Genomic DNA, 25,497 nt, shown 5'->3' on the forward strand with positions numbered 1-25,497 from the left:
TGGCCGCGCCGCACGGCTTGTGGGATCTCAGTTCCCCAACCAGCGGTCAAACCTGTGCCCCCTGCGGTGGAAGCACGGAGTCTTAACCACTGGACCACCAGGGAATTCCCCATATTTTCTTCTAGAAGTTTGATAGTCTTTTCTCAGCTCACTGCACCCGCAGGGTGTCTTCTTGTAAAAATTCACTAATAGCAATGTTAATGGTAATGAGAACAACAAAAACAGCTAATATTTATTGAGCTTACACAACATTTCAGATACACGTTCAAGGAGCTTACATGTACCAAACTCATTTTATCACCACAACAGCAGTATTCGGTAGGTGTGATTATCGCCATTTCACAGATAATGCAGAGAGTAATAGCTAGTTTTCTCAGTGCCTCACAGGGAGTAAAGAGGTGGGATGGTGATGGAAACAGGTAGCGGTATGTACCACGAGAAAAGCTCTCCCACATATGCTCCATTAGCAGAGTTTTACCTTAGAACAAATCTGAAATACGACAGAGATGAAATGGTATTGGAAGGTTTCTATGCATTCAGGAAACTAACCTATCCAGTAGAAAATAGTCTACAACTGAGTATGTTGTGATCGATAAGAAAGTGATTTCTCCAATACTCCAAATTCACCTCTCATATGACTTCTGATATTCTATAAGCAGAAGAGGGACCAGTGAAGGCTTTCTTGCGTTAAGTCTTATCATGGATTTTCCTCTTGTCGTGGAAGAAATGAATGTTGAATAGAGGCCTCTGTGTGCTCTTTGTACCCAAAAGGTTTCTCAACAGCATGAATTCTCTGATGTTCTGGAGGATGGTCTACACGTTTACATGCCTTTCCACATTCCTTACACTCAGAGGGTTTCTCACCAGTATGAATTTTCTGATGCTGTGTAAGTTGATGGCCGTGACTGAAGGCCTTCCCACATTCTTTACACTCGTAGGGTTTCTCCCCTGTATGAATTCGCTCATGTTTGACAAGGCTTGACCCATAAATAAAGGCCTTTCCACATTCCTTACATTTGTAAGGTGTTTCACCAGTGTGGATTCTCTCATGCTGAGTAAGGTGATAGCCACAGTTAAAGGCCTTCCCACATTCTGTACATTTATATGGCTTCTCACCCGTATGAATTCTCTCGTGTTTCACGAGACTCGAACCCCAGCGGAAGGCCTTCCCACATTCCTTACACTCATGAGGTTTCTCACCAGTGTGAATTTTCTGATGCTGAGTGAGATAATTGACGCGAGTAAAGGCCTTCCCACATTCTTGGCACTCATAGGGCTTCTCCCCGGTGTGAATTCTCTTATGTTGAACGAGGCTGGAACCACAAATGAAGGCTTTCCCACAGTCCTTACATTCGTAGGGTTTTTCACCACTGTGGATTCTCTTATGCTGAATTAGTTTATACACGCGGCTAAAGGTCTTCCCACAGTCTTTGCATTCATAGTCTTTCTCACCGGTGTGAAATCTCTGATGCTGAGTGAGCTCATCACCGCGTCTGAAGGCCTTCCCACAGTCTTTACATTCATAGGGCTTCTCACCCGTATGAATTCTCTTATGAATAACGAGGCTTGAACCCCACCGAAACGCCTTCCCGCAGTCCTTACATTCATAAGGTTTCTCACCAGTGTGAATTTTTTGATGTTGAGTAAGTTGATTACCCCAACGGAAGGCCTTTTTACATTCTTTACATTCATAGGGTTTCTCACCAGTGTGAATTTTCTGATGTTGAGTAAGTTGATAGCCTCGGCTAAAGGCCTTCCCACATTCCTTACATTCATAGGAATTTTCCCTGTTATGAAGTCTCTGATGTGGTCGGACAGAGGTATTTTCTCTGCAAGTGGGAGTTTTCCCACAGTTGATTTGATTGATATATCCCTCTTGTGGGGCCTGTGGTCCTTCAAACTCACCTTCACATATCCAGTCAAGGCCAAGGGATTTACTTTTTCTATTTGAGTTCTGTTTGGAAAAATTTATCTCATAAGTGCCCTTCTGTGTAGGTAGACTCTTGGTCTCATATGGTGATTCCAAATCTGAAAAAAACAAAACGAACAAAAACCCCCAAAAACCCCAACATATTTTGTTTCTTTTTAAGAAAACAAAAACAAACCTAATCATAAACTAAAACCTTCTCTAACAGAAATAAAACTCCTCCAGTGGGAAAAATGTGAATCACCTAGGGCTCTTATTAAGATCTAGATTCCACGTCTAGCATCACAATACTTAATGAGGAAACACTGGAGACATCCCTGCTAAAATCAAAAAAGGCACTTACTATCAGCGCTACTGTTTCCTACCAGCTGAAACAATTAAGCAAAAAAAAAATTAGAGGGACAAATCTCAAAAATGAAGATGAAAAAGTACAATTTATAGATGTGATGACAAACCTGGAAAACCAAGAAAATCAAATCTAGAACTATTGTAGGAAAATAAAAAGATACAGTTGGATAGTTGTGTATACACACAAAAACACAAGTAATATCATTAAAAGTAATTCTGGATACAAAGATCCAACATTCAAAAGATGTGTGTAGAATTAAATTTAATAATAAAAATTATGAAACAGGAGGAAATGTTTAGAAAAATCTGAGCATTAATAAGGATGCTAGGGGCTTCCCTGGTGGCGCAGTGGTTGAGAGTCCGCCTGCCGATGCAGGGGACACGGGTTCGTGCCCCAGTCCGGGAAGATCCCACATGCCGCGGAGCGGCTGGGCCTGTGAGCCATGGCTGCTGAGTCTGCGCGTCCGGAGCCTGCGCTCCGCAACAGGAGAGGCCACAGCAGTGAGAGGCCCGCGTACCGCCAAAAAAAAAGGATGCTAACTCAAGGGACTGTAAAACATGTTTAAATTCATGAGTTCGTTCAGATACTAAAACATGTTAAATGGCCAACTTTGGAGCATGCTAGGAAACCAGCCCTTTGTTATTAAAAACTGATAGTTTTTTTTCTTTAAAGAACAAAGTTTTCATCTTTCTTATCCAATATGAGCAGTTCCACTACACAACCAATTAGCAGGTGGGTCAGTTTCTCTTCAAAGAATTATTTATAGTGAATAAATGAAGAGGCAATGATAGAATACCACCATTTTGAACCCCCAATGAAATACTGAATCTAGGTACTGAGTGTCAGTGACTGCTAACACAGCATCAAAAGAGACATAACCAGATATTGCTTCGTGATGGAAGAACAGAGAACCCAGGAAGCAGTATCACCAAAAAACAGATACAAAGGAAAAAAGCACATGAAGCTAGGATAACAACCAACTTTCAGAAACTGAATGGCACAGGGTCCTGTTTTCTACGCCCTTGCTATTCAGTAGGGGTGAAACATGAGAAGGAAAACAAATTGAGACGGGAATGGGGTGAAGATAAAGTTCAAGGTGGTGACTTCTTCCTCAGAGGCCTTGGGCCTGAGACCTTTGTAGGGAGCTCTGCAAACACCTCAGGGGTGCAGCTGCCCCCATGCCCAGCTGGGCCGCTTGTGGTAATGATGGCTTTCCCGAGCCGGGCTGGCTGTCGCTCTCCTCTGCACCACTTTAGTGTCTTTTCTCCTCAACTATCGAAGCTCTCTCCCTTGCTTCCATAAGACAATTGTGTCTGGTTTAGAAATGAGATGTCTTGCTTTCAAAAACAGAAATGCCACATGATGTGAACTTAGGAGAAAACTGTTGGCTTAAGGTTTTTTGATTGCACTTTAGTCAAATTTGTGTAACAACCTAAAACTGACTTCAGGAAAAGAGAAAGGCCTGGAGGACAAACAGGAAACCAGATGGGTAGGGAAAAGGGCTATTTTATTCTATTCTATTTTACATTTACTTCATTTTTTAAAACAGTTAAAAAAATTTATTTATTTTTATGTTTATTTTTTGGTCTTGTGTCGAGGCTTGCAGGATCTTAGGTCCCCGACCAGGAATTGAACCCAGGCCCACAGCAGTGACAGTGCCGAGTCCTAACCACTGGACCGCCAGGGAATTCCCGAAAAGGTCTTTATTTAAACTTCTGGAGGCAAGCAGAACCGGGCAGTTGAGAGTACGGATTCTGGGGCCAGAATTCTTAGGTTCCAGGTTTGCTTCTGCTTCCTTGATTAAGTCACTTTGTGCCCTAGTATACTCATCTACGAATTAGACGTAATAATTTCCTAGCTCATGAACTTGTGAGAACGGAATGAAACGTATTTGTACATATACATACACACCAGGCTCAGAATGTTTTCTGGTGCAGAGCAAGCACAGTATTTATTAGCCATTAATATTATGGCTGTTATTTTGCTAATAGAAAAACAAGAAATTTCCTTACATATTTATCATCCAATATTTAACTCAGAATTCATAGATTATAACTTTCGACCTCACTTCGGGTACAATGTGTAGGGAATGCAATATGCTCAGTGTGGTTTTACAGATTCTGTTCATTCATCCCACCTCTAACTCAAACATAGTCTGGTTTGCCAGAGAAAATCAAGTCACTGTGTAGAGCCATTTCCCCTAAAGGTGGGTCCCCAAAGTACCATCGACAGCAATTTGGGTGTAAACATAGGCTCACAGCATGAAGCCTGGTTTCTTTGAAGATGGTCATGAAATAAAATAAATACGTTTATTCTAATAAATTAAATAACTCTAATCAGTCCTTTGGCCAGTAAGGAAGAGAGGTAATTACAGGAGCGGCCAGACAGAGATGGGAAGATCACTGATGGATGAGGAGGTGAAGGTGCATGCGTAACGCCCATTTCCAACTGCACAAAGCTCAAAACATCCCTTGGGTGCAGGAAGAAAGAAATTCAACTAGTATCTTGAAAGGTGGTCCTGAAAGGAGAGAGCTGACTGTGCAGGCAGCAGAGTCCAGATTATCTGAGGCAGGCAACTTACCCAGCGAGACCAAGTTACTGTAGTTCTCCAACATCACGTCCCAGTACAGGTCTCTCTGCGTAGAGTCCAGACATGCCCACTCCTCCTGAGAGAAGTCTATGGCTACATCGGAGAATGTCACCAAACCCTGGAAACGCAAACCCACACGTCTCTGATGAAACGAAAGCACAGAGTTTCCAGATGGAGGAGGGGGGAGGAAGGGCTCCGCTCTGTGCAGGGGTGGATACAGCGAGTAGATTAAAAGCCTGTGATATGGGGAGGGGTCAGTGAGGACACGACGGTGGCTGAAGCCCCTCCTGCTGCAGGGGAAACCACCTACACCCTGGGGAATTCTTTTTTTTTAAAAATTTTTATATATTTTATTATATTATTATTATTATTTTTTGCAGTACACCTGCCTCTCACTGTTGTGGCCTCTCCCGTTGCGGAGTACAGGCTCTGGACGCACAGGCTCAGCGGCCATGGCTCACGGGCCCAGCTGCTCCACAGCACGTGGGATCTTCCTGGACCGGGGCACGAACCCGTGTCCCCTGCATTGGCAGGCGGACTCTCAACCACTGCGCCACCAGGGAAGCCCTTTATTTATTTTATTCTTGGCTGTGTTGGGTCTTTGTTGCTGTGCGCAGGCTCTCCTCTGGTTGCGGCGAGCGGGGGCTACTCTTCGTTGCGGTGCGCGGGCTTCTCATTGCAGTGGCTTCTCGTTGCAGAGCACGGGCTCAGTAGTTGTGGCGCACGGGCTTCGTTGCTCCACAGCATGTGGGATCTTCCCGGACCAGGGCTCGAACCCGTGTCCCCTGCCTTGGCAGGCGGATTCTTAACCACTGCGCCACCAGGGAAGCCCCTGGGGAATTCTTAATCATGCCAACCTGTCAGGAAATGGACAAGCCAATTCCAGTTTTCCTCTGTTGCATAAGCACACAGCTTGCTAACGGGCCTGTCTCACGAATTTTCAGCAAGCATGGATTCTTACAGCATCCTTTTCTCCTTAAGGAGAAAGAAAAAAAATGTCTGGGGTTTACTTCCCAAATGAAATATAAGATCTTTTATCTTAGAAAATCGGGTTTGCACGTTTGAATGTTTTCAAGTCTCAGGTTCATCATTTTGCCAGGTTATCTTTTAAGCAGTCCACCTTTGTAATGACAAAAGCATTTTTTTATTCCATCATAGAGAAGGATTAGATTTAATTATGATAGTTACACACTTAGGTTGAGCAAAATGTCTAAAGTTTCCCCAATTCCAGGAGTATATGATCATTACTCTTGTATGAAATGACCTTCTTACCTGTTACCATCCGCTAGCCTTGCCTTTTCTTTGTTCCTGATTTAGAGGAAACTGGTATCAAATGATTCAGGAGCACACAGACAGGTCTGTGCAAAACAAAATTTACCTCCCGGGTCCCCTGGCAGGAACATGATCTCCGAGTCCACAGCTCTGCGCAATTCTAAAAGCTTTGTAAAGTGTGAGCTTTCACTACACACTAAGACTGAGACCAAAGAATATGAATGTTCCCTCTTATCTGCCTGGGAAAAAGATCAGTGGAGATGAGTGAGGAATTCTAGTTTTCTCGTGTGGTCAAATGGGACCAATGTCTCCAACTCATCAAATCGTAGACTGGACTCAACTATTTCTCCAAAGGTAGTTTCTGCTTCCACTGTTCCAATTACTCTTGACAAAAAAGTGAGTACATAAGAGATACTGAGTGAGTAGCTCAAGGGTTAAGTGAGCATTAGTCACAGAGGCGGGCAATAGGCTATATGGCGTTATTATTCACTGGAACAGGGAGAGCTGGGAAGTAGGTACTTGGATGGGACTCACTTGGGCAGGAGCCTTCATGATATTTCAAAGAAGTATCCACAGGACCTAAATATCACAATTCAAGAAGGAAAGAGAAAAACATACTTACGTGGGCCATGGTTTTAGAATTCAAGACCTGATCGGTCCTCTTGGGGTCTCCTTTACTGAAGACACAAAATCCAGAGAAGCCAGATCTAGACAAGGAAAAAGAGGCATTAAAATAAGTGCACCTTGGTCCCCAAATGACTTAATACAACCTTTTCACTCCTCCATCTTTTCTTCCAAAGAATGCTCATCTTCTTCCCCCACAAGGCCCCCCACATAAACACAGCACATCTGAAGATTAAAAGGATTCTGGAAAAAAACAAAACAAGTTTTCCCTGAAACCCCAGGAAAGCCAGCTGCACAGACAGGACAGAGGAACTTTTATTTTTTGTCTTGAAGTCAGATCCAGAAATTTCAGTGGGAGGATTCCTGGCCGGCTCCCTGATGGGGGAATATGGATTAAGAATTTGGCTTTGGGGCTTCCCTGGTGGCGCAGTGGTTGAGAGTCCGCCTGCTGATGCAGGGGACGCGGGTTCGTGCCCCGGTCCGGGAAGATCCCACATGCCACAGAGTGGCTGGGCCCGTGAGCCATGGCCGCTGAGCCTGCGCGTCCGGAGCCTGTGCTCCGCAACGGGAGAGGCCACAACAGTGAGAGGCCCGTGTACCGCAAAAAAAAAAAAAAAAAAAAAAAAAAAAGAAATATACCTTAAGATAGTCCCAAATTTTTTAAAAAAATTAACAAAGAAAAGGACTACAGTTATGAGGGGGCAGGTATGTTGCAGCCATTAAGTGAACTTTGAATAGACAGGTCTGTGGTAGGCAAAAGAACAGTCTCCCAAAGATGTCCACGTCCTAATCCTGGAACCTGTGAATATGTTACATTACACAGCAAAAGGGAGTTAGGTTGCAAAGGGACTTAAAGTCCTGAATCATCTGACCTTAAAATAGGGAGATTATCCTGAATTATGCCAGGTGGGCCCCGTGTAATCACGAGGGTCTTCAAAAGTGAGTAAGGGGGATGAAAGAGGAGAGAAAGATGTGAGGACAGAAGCAGAGTCAGAGTGACAAGGGTCTAGTACTTGGGGTTTTGAAATATGCAGTCGTCACTCAGGGGGACACAGTCTTTGAAAAAAAGGAATAACTTTACAGTGGAGGAAACTGACAAACACTACCTAAGCCAGATGATCAAGTTCAACCTCACCAATCACAAATCTTGTTGATAGTAGGTCTTCTTGCTATGATGTGATGAAAGTGGTAATTTACTGCTGTGATCTTCCACCCCCAAACCCATAAACCCAGTCTAATCATGAGGAAAACATCGCATTCCAATAGAGGGTCATCCTACAAAATACCTGACCAGTACCACTTAAAAATGTCACAGTCGTCAGAAACAATGGAAGTCAGAAATGGGCACAGCCAAGAGGACCTTAATGAAACATGACAACGAAATGTAATGTGGTATCCTGGACGGGATCCTGGAACAGATGAAAACCATTATGTAAAAAGTAAGGAAATCTGAATAAAGCAAAGACATCAGTTAATGATAATGGTTCAGAACTGAGTTGTTAATAATAGAAGAAACTGGGTGCAGGGTACCTGGGAATTCTCTGTATTATCTTTGCAATTTTTCTTTAAATCTAAGACCATTCTAAAAAATAAAATCTATGAAAGAAGAACAATATGCAACCACACGTAGCCCACAAAGCATGAAATATTTAATATGTGACCCTTTAGAGAAAAAGTTTGCCAAACCCTGCTCTGGATCCAAAACTTGTAATCAGCATCAAACCATACTGCTTCTCACAGTTCATACAAAGATATAACCGAAACATATGGACACTGTCAGACCTCAAATAAGACCTGGCTAATACAACAAATTTCTATTTATTGATTACTGGAAAAAAAAAATCCTTGCCTTTGATGACAAAGACCTTTGCTCAAACCCCACCCTTAAAAGCCTCGCAGGGGGCTTCCCTGGTGGTGCAGTGGTTAGGAGTCTGCCTGCCGATGCAGGGGACGTGGGTTCGTGCCCCGGTCCGGGAGGATCCTGCGTGCCGCGGAGTGGCCGCTGGGCCTGCGCATCCGGAGCCTGTGCTCCGCAACGGGAGAGGCCACAACAGTGAGAGGCCCGCGTACTGCAAAAAAAAAAAAGCGCCTCACAAAACTGGTAACTTTGTCATTAACTGACTAAAACAATCAAACCTTCTCTTTTCTTACTGTGCTATGAAAGTCAGCCCTGTGGAAAAGACCAAGATATCTAGCCTTTGATTCCACCTAAAAATTTAATATCCTCCTTAGCAAATCACACACTAAAAGTGCTAACAGTAACCTCCCAGTAGTATTCCTCGATCCTAGCGGAGCCTTGGAAGACCACACAGGAGGATGTGAACAATTTGCTTATTGAATATGTGAGTACTCATTGAGACGGTTGGTCAATGGGGAATGCACATTCACGACTCTTGTCACACCTCTTGGGAAGAAATTACTGGGTCAAGTCACTATTAAAAAGGACATTTCGGGGCAAGGAAAGCAAATATTCTTAAGCGCTATAGACACAAATCATTTACTGAACAAGAAGGTAACTCATCTGAACCTTGATTTCAAGATCTGTGATGATGATGATTCTTTCTCCTTGGGATGCTTTTTCTGGAGGACAGCTGGCCTGGAGGAAAGAGAGGTCAGAATGAGACATTAGGACTTTTCTGGAGCACAGACTACATCCGAAAATGCCCTCTGAGGCCACACCTGCTCCCATGTCTTATCTAAAACCAATCAGAAATAAGAGGGCACCCACATCTGAGTATTTCAGAGATTCGTGGAAACTAGACTCTAGGAATTGGGGTACCCCCACCTCCTAGGTCAGGGACCTCTCCTTTCCAAAAAAGAATCTTATTCCGGAGGCCCTTCCATTCCGTCATTCAGGTAGCCTGAATTTTAGATGGAGAGCACCTCTAGCTCCAAAGCTGCCATCTCATAACCATGTCTGTGCCATTCTTGTCATTTTCACTACAGCATTCAGGCTCTGATTTTCCTTTGGGGCCACTGTGCCCAAACAAGTACCCACATGGTTGGAACGTGAAGGGAGAGGAAGCAGCAGAGACATCAGAGCTACACACTCAATCCGGGGCCACACACCCACGAACAGTCCTGCACCTGTCACAGCTGAACAATCACATACACCTAGGCTCTGTCACACTGGCTGACGCCCAGGCCAGAGACATGGTACACGGCTGCGCCAACCCCACAGAAATGCAACGGCACATCTCATAGCCTCGGGGACACATCTGGGCCCCGCCACCCCCGCAGAGCCCACACGCATGTAACTCACACAGAGCACAGTGGAGGAGTCACAGCCCGGCCGCGTCACCGCTACAGATGCTCACACGCACAGGACGCACACAAACCGCGAGGAGCCGCGTCTCGTCCCCCCGCCACACACACTCACTCGCAAGTGCGTCACAAACACAGGGACCGGGCCTGTCTCCCTCACCGACGCCCACCCGCACATCTCAGTCTGCAGACATGGCCGAGCCCCTGATCACACACACAGACATACACACAGGCACACGCTCGCACTTCCTCCGCAGCGCTCCCGAAGCCAGAGGCCGAGGCTCCGTTTCGGGCCTCCTCTTCTCCCTCATCGCCATCGCTCGCCGTATTCCGCTCTGTTTTCCTCATGGGATGCTAATTACTCACCGCTTGGGGCCCAACAACCGACGGCGTCGGGAGGGAGCGCCGGCGTTGAGGTTACCTCCGGACAGGGTCACCGGCAAACCAAAGCTTCAATAAAGATCGTTCTGGCAGAAAGCGCATCTCCCAGCATGCAACTCCCCGAGCTGCTAATGGGGCTGTGCCCCAGAGCCCTCTGGGAAACGTAGTCCATAAACCCGGGAATCCGCGGAGCTGAAAACGCACGGCCTCTCTTTCCCAGCATGCAACTCCACAACGGCACTAATAGAGCTGTGCCTCAGAGACTTCTGGGAAATGTAGTTCGCACCTTGGGTAATACACAGGCCTTCGGAAGGCTTCTCGCCCTGCCTATAGAGGAGCTGTGACTTGGGAGGGAGCATATTTCAGAGTCGCAGAATTTGTAAATGCTGGGAGACCTACCAGCCGTTCAGATTTCTTTTCTTTTTAAAATTATTATTATTATTTTAACGGGAGAAGAGCATGCAAATTTTATTAAATTTTTACATGCACATGAGAGCTTTCAGAAGAGAATGAAGCCCTGAAGAAGTAACCAGAGCAGGAAGCTTTTATACCTTTTAGACAAAGAAAGGATAAATTTGTGAAGTACTGACAGTGCAATGGGCTAGTGATAGTCCAATTAGGGCCTGGTAATCCTTATCTTCATTTAATGAGGTTTGTTTGCAGATTCCTCTGGTGCCATCTGTGGACTGGTAAGAGTCTATCTCCATTAAAAGAAGAATTTAGTTCCTGCCTTTGGACAGAGAAGGGGGATCTTTCTGTATGTTTACCGCTTCTTAATTGCCTTCAGCTCAAAATAATTTTTATGTCAAAGAGGCATATTTTAGGCTGACATACCTGGTTTCCATCAATTATGATACAGGCATTGCTTGCAATAAGGAAGGCCATGAAATCTTTCAGTAAGTGTTCTCTTTTTGTATATCATGGTGTTTTATACTGTTTATGTATTAGTTTAATTTAGGTCTATTTGCTGTGAGTCAGTAATACTCATATTTACTTTCTAAGGTGCCTACGAATTTTGTGCTAAGATCTCATCCCATCTTACTAACACCTCTACTATGAAAGAGCTCAGTTTCTATGCTGGGGATTTGCCTGCCTCCCATAAATTGTTTTTGTTGTTGTTTTTCAAACAGGTTTTATTGATCTTCTAATGGGACCAAGTGAAACACAGAGGCATTTAACATAAACCAATACTCTCAATTGTTTATGCATTTTTGTGTAGGGATGGCATTTCCCTAGATTATTCTAATCTTTTCTTTATTTTTTATTCTAGTTGATTTACATATTATATTAATTTCAGATGTACAACATAGTGATATAATATTTTTATAGATTATACTCCATTTAAAGTTATTAAAATATTGGCTATATTCCCTGTGCTGTACAATATATCTTTGTATCTTATTTGTTTTAAACATGGTAGTGTGTACCTCTTAATCCACAACCCTTATCTTGCCCCTGCCCCAGTACTCCTCCCACTGATAACTGCTAGTTTGTTCTTTCTATATGTGTCTATTTCCATTTTGTTATATTTATTCATTTGTTTTCTTATTTAGATTCCACATGTAAGTGACAGCGTACAGTGTTTGTCTTTCTCTGTTTGACTTATTTCACTAAGCATAATCCCTCCAGGTCTATCCATGTTGTTGCAAATAGCTAAAATTTCATCTTTTTTATGGCTGAGTAATATTCCATTGAATATGTAAACCACATCTTGTTTATCCATTTATCCATGGATAGACACATAGAGTTGCTTCCATATCTTGGCTGTTGTAAATCATGCTGCTATGAATATTGGGGTGCATGTATCTTTTTTAATTAGTGTTTTTATTTTCTTTAGATATATACCCAGGAGTGGAATTGCTGGATCATAGGGTAGTTCTATTTTTAGTTTTCTGGGGAACCTCCATACTGTTTTCCATAATGGCTACATACACCAGTTTACATTCACATCAGCAGTGTACTAGAGTTCCCTGTTCTCCATACCTTGGCAACATTTGTTATTTGTGGTCTTTTTGACCATAGCCATTCTGACAGGTGTAAGGTGATATCTCACTGTAGTTTTGATTTGCATTTCCCTGATGATTGGCAATGTTGAGCGTCTTTTCATGTGCCTTTTGGCCATCTGTAGGTCTTCTTTGGAAAAATGTCTATTCAGGTCTTCTGCCCATTTTTTAATTGAGTTCTTGTTGTTTTTGATATTGAGTTGTATGAGCTGTTAATATATTTTGGATATTAACCCCTTTTCAGACATATCATTTGCAAATATTTTGTCCCATTCAGTAGGTTGTCTTTTCATTCTGTTGATGTTTTCCTTTGCTATGCAAAGCTTGTAAGTTTAATTAGGTCTCGTTTGTTTGTATGGTAGGGAAGTCCCTACCATACTGTTTTGATTACTGCAGCTTTGTAGTATAGTCTGAGGTCAGGTAGTGTGATACCTCCAGCTTTGTTCGATTTTCTCAGAATTGCTTTGGCTGTTCAGGGTCTTTTGTGGTTCCACATAAATTTTAGTATTATTTGTTCTAGTTCTGTGAAAAATATAATGGGTATTTTGATAGAAATTGCCTTAAGGACTTCTCTGGTGGCGCAGTGGTTAAGAATCTGCCTGCCAATGCAGGAGACACGGGTTCAAGCCCTGGTCCGGGAAGATCCCACATGCCGCGGAGCAACTAAGCCCATGTGCCACAACTACTGAGCCTGCGCTCTAGAGCCCACGAGCCACAACTACTGAGCCCATGTGCCACAACTCCTGAAGCCTGCAGGCCTAGAGCCTGTGCTCCAGAAGAAGAGAAGCCACCACAATGAGAAGCATGCCCACCACAACAAAAAGTAGCCCCTGCTCTCTGCAACTAGAGAAAGCTGGCAGGCAGCAACGAAGACCCAGCACAGCCAAAAATAAATAAAATAAGTAAATAAATTTATTTAAATAAAAAAGAAATTGCCTTAAATTTGTAGATTGCTTTAGGTTGTATGGCTATTTTAACACTATTCTTCCAATCCATGAATACTGGATATCTTTCCATTTCTTTGTATCATTTTCAATTTCCTTCACTAGTGTTTTATAGTTTTTAGAATATAGGTCTTTCACTTCCTTGGATAAGTTTATTCCTAGATATTTTATTCTTTTTGTTGTGATTTTAAATGGGATTTTTTTTTTACTTTAGCTTTCTGATAGTTCATTATTAGTGTATAGAAAAGCAATAGATTTCTGTATATTAATCTTGTATCCTGCAACTTGCTGAATTCATTTATTAGTTCTAATAGTTGTGGGTAGAGACTTTAGGGTTTTCTATATAAAGTATCATGTCATCTGCAAATAGTGACAGTTGAACCATCCTCATGACCCTGAAAGAAATTCAACTGGGTTATGGTGTATGACCCTTTCAATATATTGTTGGATTCCAGTTTGCTAATATTTTGTTGAGGATTTTTGCATCTATATTCATTACAGATATTGACCTATATTTTCTGTGGCTTAACATGTGATCTGTTCTGGAGAATGTTTCATATATACTTGAAAATAATGTATATTCTGCTGTTTTTGGATGTAATGTCCTGTAATGTATCTACTAAGTCCAACTGGTATATTGTGTCATTTAAGGCCATTGTTGCCTTATTGATTTTCTTTTCTTTTTTCTAAATTTAAATGATACATTTATTGAGCTGTGCCTTTTCTACCACACTGGATTAAATAAACTTGTCAAGAAGTACGGTTTTTGTCACCTTCTGGGACATTTAGTAATTTGCTCTTCTTTCTTTTATGTACCTCTGTTAGTACATATGGCCAACTGGTCACCTGTAACAGGTAGGTCTCATGTTATTAGATACACAGGTAAGGAAAGTTACATTCATTATGTCCTTGGTTCAAAGCAACAGGGGCTCCCTAGCACATAAATCTTTGCAGAATCAAGTGTCTACTATTTTATATATACATATTAAAAAAGAAGCAAAGGCACTAGACTACTTGGATTAAACATTCTGTCCAGAGGGATAATACCAGGCTTTGCTTTTCCTCATCTGTAGTAAGTTTCAGGTCCTTGACAGAAACAATGTCTGCTTACATTCTCTGTTCAAGAATTTTTTACCACACTGAATTGGAAGATGTAAGCAGTGTCTCTCGCTGGGGCACAGGGCAGAATAATTGCCTAACTAATATAATAAGGATAATGACTCCCTCTGATCAAATATTGGGCAGGATTACTTGCAACTCATTTTAAGAGATTGGGGTATCTTGAACTAAGGAATCCTCAGCTGTGATCCAAACCTCTCCCATGCACAGCATCCACCTGGATCTCTTTGCATCACCCTGTGGAATTCGGGGTGGACAAGGTGAACATAGATAATCATGAAACTCTAGCTGCCTGTTATGTCATGAAAGATAAAGTATTTTGTATCATATTAAGGCATTTAAATTTTATTTATTTTTGCCCAAACCCATGAAATTATCAGGCTAACATGTTGTCTTTGCAAGTATGGTAAAATCAAAGACACCTCAAATTTCTTTCCAGATTCTTCAAATTTCTTTTCTTTGGTGATAATGGGATACCCAAAGAGACATGACTTTCTTTTTTTCCATTTTCTCCAAGATGAAAAAAAAAATGCAAATTAGAGGGGATAATGTTTCTTCTCTTTTTCTCTTCACTCTAATAAACCCTAATTATCACCTGCAGCAATAGGTAATATTTCCCCTTTAAATGAACCAGTGGAAGACTCCCCTTCCAATAGCCACCAGGGCACTTCCTGTTTGCTCATACCTTGTTCAGTTCAACGTGAAGAATATTTATGGACAGACAGACTGTGGGGGATAGAAGACACAATTATGCCCTCTGGAGGTTTATGGTGGAGGTGGGGAGCTAGAGACGTGACTTCCTTAAACACAGTGAATAAAGCCTCTTCATAGAGCTGGTTGAGGACTAGGAGAATAGTCCCAGTAAAGAGTAGCAAATTCTCTTGTCCAAATAGTGTGTGAGGCGGAAATATGTCCTTCTATTGTTCTATATGTTAATACAGCTGATTATAAAATGTAAGGATGAAACAAGCAGCCTAAATGTCCTCAATTTTTGTTTGTTTTCTTACTGGTGGAAGGAGTAAAGATCAATGAGTTACCAACATTGATGTAGAGTTTTGGGTGATTCAAAAATATTGCAAGTTTATTGGCTGAGCTGCAATTAGCCAATAGAGTGCTTGAAACTAAACAGAAATGCATCTTGCTGGTATTTGTATGTAGTTACTGTCGTCTTGGTGTACTCTGATACCTCACTATACTTATATACCGACTTCAGATGTATTCATCAAAAAGCTACATCTATTCATTGGAATTATGAGGTAGGGGAAAACGGAAATATTTTAGCTTGTTTTATACAGTTATACATGTCACCATCCTATTTTATGCTATGTCATGAATGGAGGGGATACTAGGAACAGGGGAGTCTGGAAGCACCAAGGACTGTGCGGTTAAGCATGGTTGCACTCATGGGCAGATAGAGTGAAGCCTCTTATCCTGGTCAGTCTCTAGATGGTGGTAGCTACAAAGAGAAATAGGCAACAGAGATCTCAGGGTGAAGAGCCCAAGGAAAATGAAATCTCCCTGTTCCCTTAGGCAGCCCTTCATGGTAGCCTCCCATAACTAGCCCTTTGAATCCTTGTACACACTTGGTCATTGTAATATTGCTAGAGCATCTGACATTTTCAGATGTTAAAATCCCTGGTGACCACTTAGGAAAAAAAAAGAAAACCCAAAATATATTCAACTTATTGTTTTCAGAAAGGGTTCACACCAGGGGAGGAAGCTACCATAACAAAGCAGACAGACTTTTTAGATGAATTCAACATCGTGTTATTTTTTGCTGCTTCAGAATTTATAGCAGGAATTGATGTGTACCATGATGTATTTCCCTGCTTTATGAGTTTTAGAAGCGTATCCTCATTACGGAGAAGTGCAGGTAGAGGAGTGTTAGTGAGACCAACTCCCTCACTGTCTGCCAGCAGTGGGCGTGATAGAATAGGATGTAGCCAGAGTACCTCCGTCCTTTCACATCTCAAGTTTTCACCATATACGTGATCTGTTTGTTGGCAATTCAGATGGCTTGATCTCAACGTCTCTATGAAAAAGTGTTAGGTCTGCCAGTGAGAGTAGCTCATGAAACTTAACAAAATTGGGAGTCCTGCTTACCAATCAAGGTTTATTGGGACTATTTAAGCAAACTTACAATGTTCAAACCTTCTCAGAGAATCAGGCTGACAGACCTTGTGCTTCTAGAAGTTCCCGCCCCAAATCCTCACACTACTCAGAGGTCTCAGGTGTGTTGTGTGATATCTCTAGGTCAGTGCTACTGAAAATGGGTCTTGGGGGAGGGACATCATTACCAACAGGAAACTTGTTAAACGTGTCATTTCATGGGCACCACCTCAAACTTGCAGATTCACAACTTCTTAGAATGGGGTCGGGTCCTGATCCCAAAGAGATTTGTATTCATTTTCAAGGTTCAGAAAAAAAATGTTTAGCTAAGTGGTTCCCATCTGGTTTCCCATTAGGATCAGATGACCAGTATTAAGAAATAACATCACCTGTGCCCTCCCCACAGCGTCCATCTATTAGTTCTGTGGGATCATCAGTGTTATTTTAATTAAGTGCTCCAGGTGATTCTAAGGTGAGGCCAGGGTTAAGTACGTGGGCTTCTGGGTATATTTGTGAGAGTTCAGAGCAAGCTTTAGTCCAAGGAGAGGCAGTAAGTTTTGCTCTGCGTCAGCTTTCAAGGGGCTAGTCGGTGAAGCCCACATACCCCATGTTAGCAGAATTTTGGGACATTTATATGAAGAGAGGAGAAGTGTAGACAACAAAGAAAAACTCATAGATTGGTCTCCATGTAGGAGCTGATTGTTCCCCAGTCTCTCCTGAGACAAAGGACAGGAGAGGTTGGCGTTTTCAGCATTTCAAGGTCCTTCTGCCTGTGGCTGTGCTGGGAGCAGGTGAAGGAGCTGTGCTGACGCCGTTGACGGCATATTCTCAAGATGCTGGTGTGATTCCTCAACATAATATTGACGAGAAAAGGACCCAGTGCAGGAGGAGAAAGGAGGAAACGGCAGTTTCTCAGGTAAGTGTCCTGTCCTGGGTCAGAGGCTGGGTTTGCTTTTCCTCCTGAAATGTCATGGATCGAGAACCTGCAAACCTTTAATTATCTACTTTTGGTGTTCTTGCCTAGCGAGGTTGTTTTCAACTACTTTTTTTTTTTTTTTTTTTTTTTTTTTGCGGTACGCGGGCCTCTCACTGTTGTGGCCTCTCCCGTTGCGGAGCACAGGCTCCGGACGCGCAGGCTCAGCGGCCATGGCTCAGGGGCCCAGCCGCTCCGCGGCAAGTGGGATCTTCCCGGACCAGGGCACGAACCCGTGTCCCCTGCATCGGCAGGCGGACTCTCAACCACTGCGCCACCAGGGAAGCCCCTCAACTACTTATTTTTAACCATTTATTCTTATGATAGTCAAGATCATGTCTTTAGACTACTTCTCCCTTATGTCCCAGAGCCTTCTCTCTATTGTTTGCATCCAAGCTCCCTGTAGAGCATGAAGAAGTCTCAATATGATTTAATGAATTTCAAGTATTGAAAATATTTCCTTTGTGAGAGATGAACATGGGAAGGCATTAGTACGCAAGATTCCCATTGGGATGGGGTCGGGTGTTGGTATCTTACTGAATTTGGGGAAAGTGGAGTGGTTACCTTACATCTGGATGCACCATCATCTCTTTAGAACAGGATTAAGAAAATGCACGTATAAACAGGATGATCTTAGTGGTCCAAAATTCCTTAGAAAGTTCTGAAAAAAATTATAGACTGTTCTCTACATTGGTAACAAAGACTTACTACTTAAATGCACTATTATGAATACAGAACAAGGGAGGTATTTATGGATTGAAATTTGCATAAAACTGACATTTTTTTCAAGATAGTTTCAGATTTCCTTATTTTTGCCAAAAATACCCAAGCAGTGACAATGTGTCCGCCTGAGTGTTTCAGTCACCTGAAACCAATTTATCCCAATTATACCTGATCACTGATTCAGGTGTTTTCTGCCAGGTTCCTGCACTATGAAGTTCCTATTTCCCCCCTTTTTTCTTTAATAAAGGTCTTGGAAAGATTTAGTGAGGGATGTCCCAGTTAATGTGGCAACTCCGTTTCTTCTTAGTTTCTCTTTGCTTCTAGTTTGCTTTGAAATATGAGCACTCAACTGTGTTTAGTAGAGATATTGAGTTTTGTAAGTGGAGGTTTTCATCAGTCAGGACTGGGTTTGGATAGTTTCCTTTATACTCCATGCTCACGTTACAGACATACTCTTCTTTATCATTTCTTTGTGTTCTCCAAAAAGTTTCCGAGGACAGTATTACTAATATATGTTCAACGGTGTCAATATTCATAAATATAGCTCAGCACAAATTATAAAGATCTGTAAAGCAATAAAAGATTCAGAACCAATAGCTCTAATTTATTTTATATCATTGTACACGTTTGCATCATAGTGTATTTTAAAAATACAAAGGATATCTTCCACAAATAGATTTATAAGATTTACTCAGTAAAAAATAACACTAATTTCATTGCTCTGAATATTTTCTTCTATAAAACTTTTAATATGTACAAAGTCGCCATTTTTATGTATATCTGTGTACATTGTGTTAACATTATCTGATCCATTTTTTCTTACTTCTATTCTTCCTAATTACAGACACTGATATAAACATTCATTAGGATTGTCTCTGTGTACTTGTGTTCTTTGTAGATAACTTCTAGCTCAGGTAAACTGGAGTAAAACCCAGGCTCTGACATTTACTGAATGGTTGACAAACATGCTCAAGAAAAGAGGAACAGTAATGTCATGTTTCTTAAACTATTTGTGTGGTGCATTCAATGCTATGTAAAAAAAAACAAACTAGAAAGTGTATAGTAAATATTCAAAAAGGATTGTTGTTGGTGTGCTTACTATCCTATTAGACCTGTAAAATCCATAAAACACTTTCAGTTCAAGATTAACTATAAATTCTTACCTTGCCGTTCTACCTTTTTTTTTTTTTTTTTTTGCGGTACGCGGGCCTCTCACTGTTGTGGCCTCTCTGGCTGCAGAGCACACGCTCCGGATGCACAGGCTCAGCGGCCATGGCTCACGGGCCCAGCCGCTCCGCGGCATGTGGGATCCTCCCAGACCGGGGCGCGAACCCGTGTCCCCTGCATCGGCAGGCGGACTCTCAACCACTGCGCCACCAGGGAAGCCCCGTTCTACCTTTATGTTATCAAAATGTGTGGTACATGGACCAGAGACACTGGTATCACTAGTGAAAAATGAACTTGTTAAAAATGTGGAACTCAGGCCCCACCCCAGAATTCCTGGATCAGATTCTGCATTTTAACAGTATCTCCAGTTTGCTTGTTTACACATTAAAATTGGAAAGTTTTACTTCTGACTCATCATGTATATTTACTGAGAAATATACACAATTTATCCTGTATAATAAAAGTACAACACTCAGAAATGCAATGCCTGTGTTGATGCCATAATTTTATAATTTCTCTTCCAGATAATTGTAGTCCCTATAGTGGTTTTGTGGATCGTATGTCATCTTTTCTTGGAGTTAGAAATACAATAGAGAATATTACTGTGTAAAAATTATTTTATTGGATAATTCAAGACACTCTCCTAAATCAAACCACTTCTTTTAATACTCTCTTGGGCCAAATTATGAACTCTTCCTGTTGTGACTCAACAAATGCACGTTTTATTTTAGGGCCTGTTGACATTCAGAGATGTGACCATAGAATTTTCTCAGGATGAGTGAGAATGCCTGTACTCCCTCCAGCGGAATTGTACAGGGATGTGATGTTAGAGAACTATAGGAACCTGGTCTCCTTGGGTGAGGATAACTTCCTTCCAAAATTCTTTATTCACCCACAGGGTTTTGGTTCCTTCATTTGTAGAATGTCTCCTGGAATCTTCTGCTTCCCACAGTAGAGTTTCAGATCCCTGCTTTCAAGGAAAAAATGGGAGTTTGTGGGTATAGACAGAAAGGTTTCATGATGATTCATCATGATTCTAACCTTCCTCTTTCTTGAGGTAATCAGCATCTTTCGCTCTAGATTAATGGTAATTCTATAAATTTTCAGTGGTATAAAATAGTGCTGCCCGGGACTTCCCTGGCAGTCCAGTGGTTAAGACTCCACACTTCCACTGCAGGGGGCACGGGTTCAATCCCTGCTCGGGGAACTAAGATCCCACATGCATCACAGTGCAGCAAATAAATAGATAGATAAATATTGCTGTCTGCGTTTTTAAAAAAATTTATTATTTTATATTTATTTATGGCTGCGTTGGGTCTTCGTTGCTGCACAGGGGCTTTCTCTAGTTGCGGTGAGTGGGGGCTACTCTTCATTGTGGTGTGTGGGCTTCTCATTGCAGTGGCTTCTCTTGTTGCGGACCACAGGCTCTAGGCATGCAGGCTCCAGTAATTGTGGCATACAGGCTCAGTAGTTGTGGCTCACAGGCTCCAGAGCACAGACTCAGTAGTTGTGGCACACGGGCTTAGTTGCTTCGCGGCATGTGGGATCTTCCTGGACCAGGGCTCAAACCCGTGTGTCCTGCATTGGCAGGTGGATTCTTAACAACTGCGCCACCAGGGAAGTCCTGTCTGCATCTTAAAAATCGATTTTCATTCCTTATTTTTGATTTATTTGTACTTGGACAGAATCTCAGAATATGATTTTTAACTGTTGCTTGGTATAGTAAAGGTGCTTTCAAAAAACAGTATTTGGGGAATCAATCTCTAGAATATGTTAACATTTTACAATGCCTTCTCTTCTCACCTGGCACAATACTGGACTGGAATATAGAGGATCTCTAGCAAAACTTATGTCTTTTTCTTTTAATTGAGGTACAGTTGATTTACAATGTTGTGTTTGTTTCAGGTGTACACCAAAGTGATTCAATTTTACATACATATATATTTTTTTCAGATTGTTTTCCCTTATAGGTTATTACAAATATTGAGTATAGTTCCCAGCCCTATGCAGTAGGTCCTTGTTGGTTATCTATTTTATCTTTTTTTTAAAAGAATTTATTTGATTTATTTTATTATTATTATTTATTATTAAATAATAAAATAAAATATTTATTTTGATTTATTTTATTATTTATTATTAAAATTTATTATTTTGTATTTATTTATGGCTGCATTGGGTCTTCGTTTCTGCACACAGGCTTTTCTCTAGTTGCAGCGAGCGAGGGCTACTCTTCATTGCAGTGCACGGGCTTCTCTTTGCAGTGGCTTCTCTTGTTGCAGAGCATGGGCTCTAGGCACGTGGGCTTCAGTAGCTGTGGCATGCGTGCTCTGTAGTTGTGGCTCACAGGCTGCAGAGCGCAGGTTCAGTAGTTGTGGTGCACAGGCTTAGTTGCTCCGTGGCATGTGAGATCTTCCTGGAGCAGGGCTTGAACCCAAGTCCCTTGCATTGGCAGGTGGATTCTTAACCACTGCACCACTGGAGAAGCCCTGTTATCTATTTTATATATAAGTAGTGTGTATATGTTAAGCCCAAACTCCTAATTATGTTTATTCTTCTAATGAACATATGGCCCTAATGGCGCCCTTTTTGGAGTAAAAGGAGAATCGCTGGGCTAGGTGTGACTGAGTGAAGTAGATGATGCAGGTGAGAGGTCCAAAGATCACAGAAGAAGCCAGACTTAAAAATATGGTTTGGAAAGATCTGCTTCACTAGAATTATTTTTGAGAAGCCTAGGCTTATTTCTTTTTTTTCATTTTTCTTTTCTTCTTGTTTATTTTATTTACTTATTTTTTTAGAGATTTCAATTATGCAATGTTTCCAGTTTTTCTTTTTCTTTTATTTTTTAATTTTTGGCTGTGTTGGGTCTTCGTTTCCATGCAAGGGCTTTCTCTAGTTGTGGCGAGCAGGGGCCACTCTTCATCGCGGTGCGCGGGCCTCTCACTGTAGCGGCCTCTCTTGTTGTGGAGCACAAGCTCCAGACGCGCAGGCTCAGTAGGTGTGGCTCACGGGCCTAGTTGCTCCGAGGCATGTGGGATCTTCCCAGACCAGGGCTCAAACCCGTGTCCCCTGCCTTGGCAGGCACATTCTCAACCACTGCGCCACCAGGGAAGCCCTCCAGTTTTTCAATGAGGGATACAGGAGTAAAAGCCAGGGCCTCTTCCCGCAGAGTTTATAATCTGGGGAGAGAACAAGAGAGATACCACATAAAAGAGACAAATAATTCTAGGAGATAAATGTCCATCAATGCGTTTTTCAAAATACAAGTTCTTTCACAAACGTGTAACTAAATACTGACTCCATGGTGCTTCAGTTATATCTGAAAGGGCTTTGAGAAAATAAGAAATCCTGTTACTGGGTAAAACTAGTGGTCCATCTCGCCTTTCCAGTGGCACCAAAGGAAATTGTAGGGAGAGCAGAGGTTAACTGCCAAGACAGCTTTGTGTGTGTGTGTGTGTGTGTGTGTGTGTGTGTGTGTGTGTGTGGTACGCGGGCCTTTCACTGTTGTGGCCTCTCCCGTTGCGGAGCACAGGCTCCGGACGCGCAGGCTCAGCGGCCATGGCTCCCGGGGCCCAGCCGCTCCGCGGCATGTGGGATCTTCCTGGACTGGGGCACGAACCCGCGCCCCCTGCATCGGCAGGCGGACTCGCAACCACTGCGCCACCAGGGAAGCCCCAAGACAGCTTTTAATGTGTAAATTTATCCAAAGTTTGAAAATATCACGGAGAATCTTAGGAATCCCAGTAGTCAGTGAATGGGCTATCTGTATGTCCATTACATCTACAGACTCCACACACACCCACTCAGGTGATTCTCAGAATGCTGGTATATGAGAAGTTAACTCTCATGTCTGGCTTCGTCGTTCTTTGCCTTTCCCTCTCATATCTTCAATCACCTGTGTCACAGGACACATATAAGTAGTTGGGAAGTGTTAAACTCTGACAGTAAAGCAAAATCAGAGTTAAAGGCAAATGTTTAATGAATCATGTTCAAACACAAGCTAGTCAGTGAAGAACTTTAGGTTTAAAGGGCCAGATATTCTGCATTCCCAAGAAATCACAATCAGCTTCTCATTCTGGTTATTTTCACATTGCATTTTGCGGCCACAAAATTAGTTGTACATTTTTGCGCATTGATCTACCACTAAAAGATTCAAATTAAGAGACTGAAAGAAAACATTTTGTATCTGTGTATTTTAAAAAAATCTGTCGATGGCCAATGAGCGAGGCATCAGTTTCCTATGGGGGGAACGTTATCATGGAGTACTGTAAGGCCAAGTCAGTCCACTTCATTTCTTTTTTAAAAAAATTTAATTTATTTATTTTTGTCTGCGTTGGGTCTTCATTGCTGCACGCAGGCTTTCTCTAGTTGCGGCGAGCAGAGACTACTCTTCATTGTGGTGCGTGGGCTTCTCATTGCGGTGGCTTCTCTTGTTGCGGAGCATGGGCTCGTGGCACGTGGGCTTCAGTAGTTGGGGCTCGTGGCACACGGGCTTCAGTATTTGTGGCATGCGGGCTCAGTAGTTGTGGCACACAGGCTTAGTTGCTACGTGGCATGTGGGATCTTCCTGGACCAGGGATCGAACCCGTGTCCCCTGCATTGGCAGGCAGATTTTTAACTGCTGTGCCACCAGGGAAGTCCCAGTCACTTCATTTCTTGTTCTTTAACAGATTCTGTGGTGCCGCCATTGTCCTGTTCAGGTTCAGGAAGCTCATTCAGTGGTATTGCAACATCCTCATAAGGCAGCTTGTCTTCTCGCCTAGCATCGTCAATCAAATCCAAGATCCTTCCATCTCTCTGTACCTCATTGTCCGTTCTCCTGCAGCTTTGATCTTGCCAGATATTGTCCATCACAGGGTCTTCCCAGACAGGCGGTGTGTACGTTCCCCGGGGCAGGGCAGTTTTATCCATCTCTGTTTTGGAGCTCTGTAAACGTGTAGTTACAGTAGCAAAGCTGGAACGTCTTTTTCCGCCCCTAGGTTTATTTCTGTTTCTGTAAAAGAGGGACATGTCCTGCCCCATTCTTTTTTTTTTTTTTAACATCTTTATTGGAGTATAATTGCTTTACAATGGTGTGTTAGTTTCTGCTGTATAACAAAGTGAATCAGTTATACAATCTTCCATGTATTCTTCAGCTCCAGTGATTTTTTCCCTCACATTCACAATGAGAGCCAAAATCTTCCTCGTGGCCTGTGAGGACTTGCATGATCTGGCTCTTCCCAATTTTCTTTTACTTTGAACGAACATTAGACATTTTAAGTGTATTTGCCCCAATTCTTTAATTTAGTATACCTATTAACTTATAGAATTCTTAAATATATTAATGCTATAGGGGCACTTGTAACATTGCCCACCATAGTTTAAAGTCTCAGTTGTTATAATATCATAGTTATTAAGAAATTAAATAAGTTTCTCTTATTTAGTATGAAGCTTATGGGTACTGTATCCTAGTTTTTCACTTTCTGATTAGTTCTATGTCAAAATCATATATGATTTTACATTCAAAAGATCTAATATAACAAGCTCAAATAAAAACATGTTTGGAAAGAAGTGAGTTAGATAATTAGTAGGTATCCATATTTATGAAAATGTTTGGTTCACTTCAAGCAAAAAGGAGTCAGATTTTTCATTTACTTTTCTCAATGTGTGAGAACCATGGTATAATTTAATCACAACAGTTTATTTTATGTATCAGTGATTCTTTGCATATTTTACAACTTTCATGTTCTTTTATTTATAAATAAGGTTTTATTTTTTTCTAAAGAATGGTTTACAGACTTGATATTGTGTATGTATAGCAACAATATATTAATAATAGGATAAATTTCTCTACTGTCATTTAAATAATAATTCATTCAAATTTTTCATTAGAGACTTTTAATAAATGATTGTAATGCATTTTCCATGAAATTCTCCTGCCTTGCAACACATACCAGTGACTCAAAATGGTTGCTTTAATGGGTGCCCATTCACAGTTGACAATATACTTATTTAGAAGGATTGTTTTTTAATAGTACATGTATATTATATTCAGAACTGGGGGGATAAAATTTGT

The 25,497-nt window shown here is 41.8% G+C and overlaps 1 protein-coding gene and 1 pseudogene across 2 annotated transcripts; both read right to left on the bottom strand.

Moving 5' to 3' along the window:
• Positions 1-230: 230 nt before the first annotated feature.
• On the bottom strand, positions 231-10,491 carry ZNF331 (zinc finger protein 331). The gene is made up of 5 exons (XM_082676310.1): positions 10,393-10,491; positions 9,290-9,358; positions 6,761-6,845; positions 4,858-4,984; positions 231-2,028 (listed from the first exon to the last, which is right to left on the bottom strand). Exons 3-5 carry the CDS (start codon positions 6,767-6,769, stop codon positions 698-700), a joined length of 1,467 nt encoding a protein of 488 aa, XP_082532436.1. The 5' UTR covers positions 6,770-6,845; positions 9,290-9,358; positions 10,393-10,491; the 3' UTR covers positions 231-697.
• A 13,181-nt stretch (positions 10,492-23,672) lies between these two features.
• On the bottom strand, positions 23,673-24,353 carry LOC309836650 (anaphase-promoting complex subunit 13-like; annotated as a pseudogene). Its single transcript has 2 exons — positions 24,091-24,353; positions 23,673-23,729 (listed from the first exon to the last, which is right to left on the bottom strand). The product of its transcript is annotated as an anaphase-promoting complex subunit 13-like (transcript).
• Between the last annotated feature and the right edge of the window lie 1,144 nt (positions 24,354-25,497).

This window comes from Grampus griseus (genome assembly GCF_964374135.1).
Source record: "Grampus griseus genome assembly, chromosome: 19".
In the NCBI taxonomy this organism is placed as follows: Eukaryota; Metazoa; Chordata; class Mammalia; order Artiodactyla; family Delphinidae; genus Grampus; species Grampus griseus.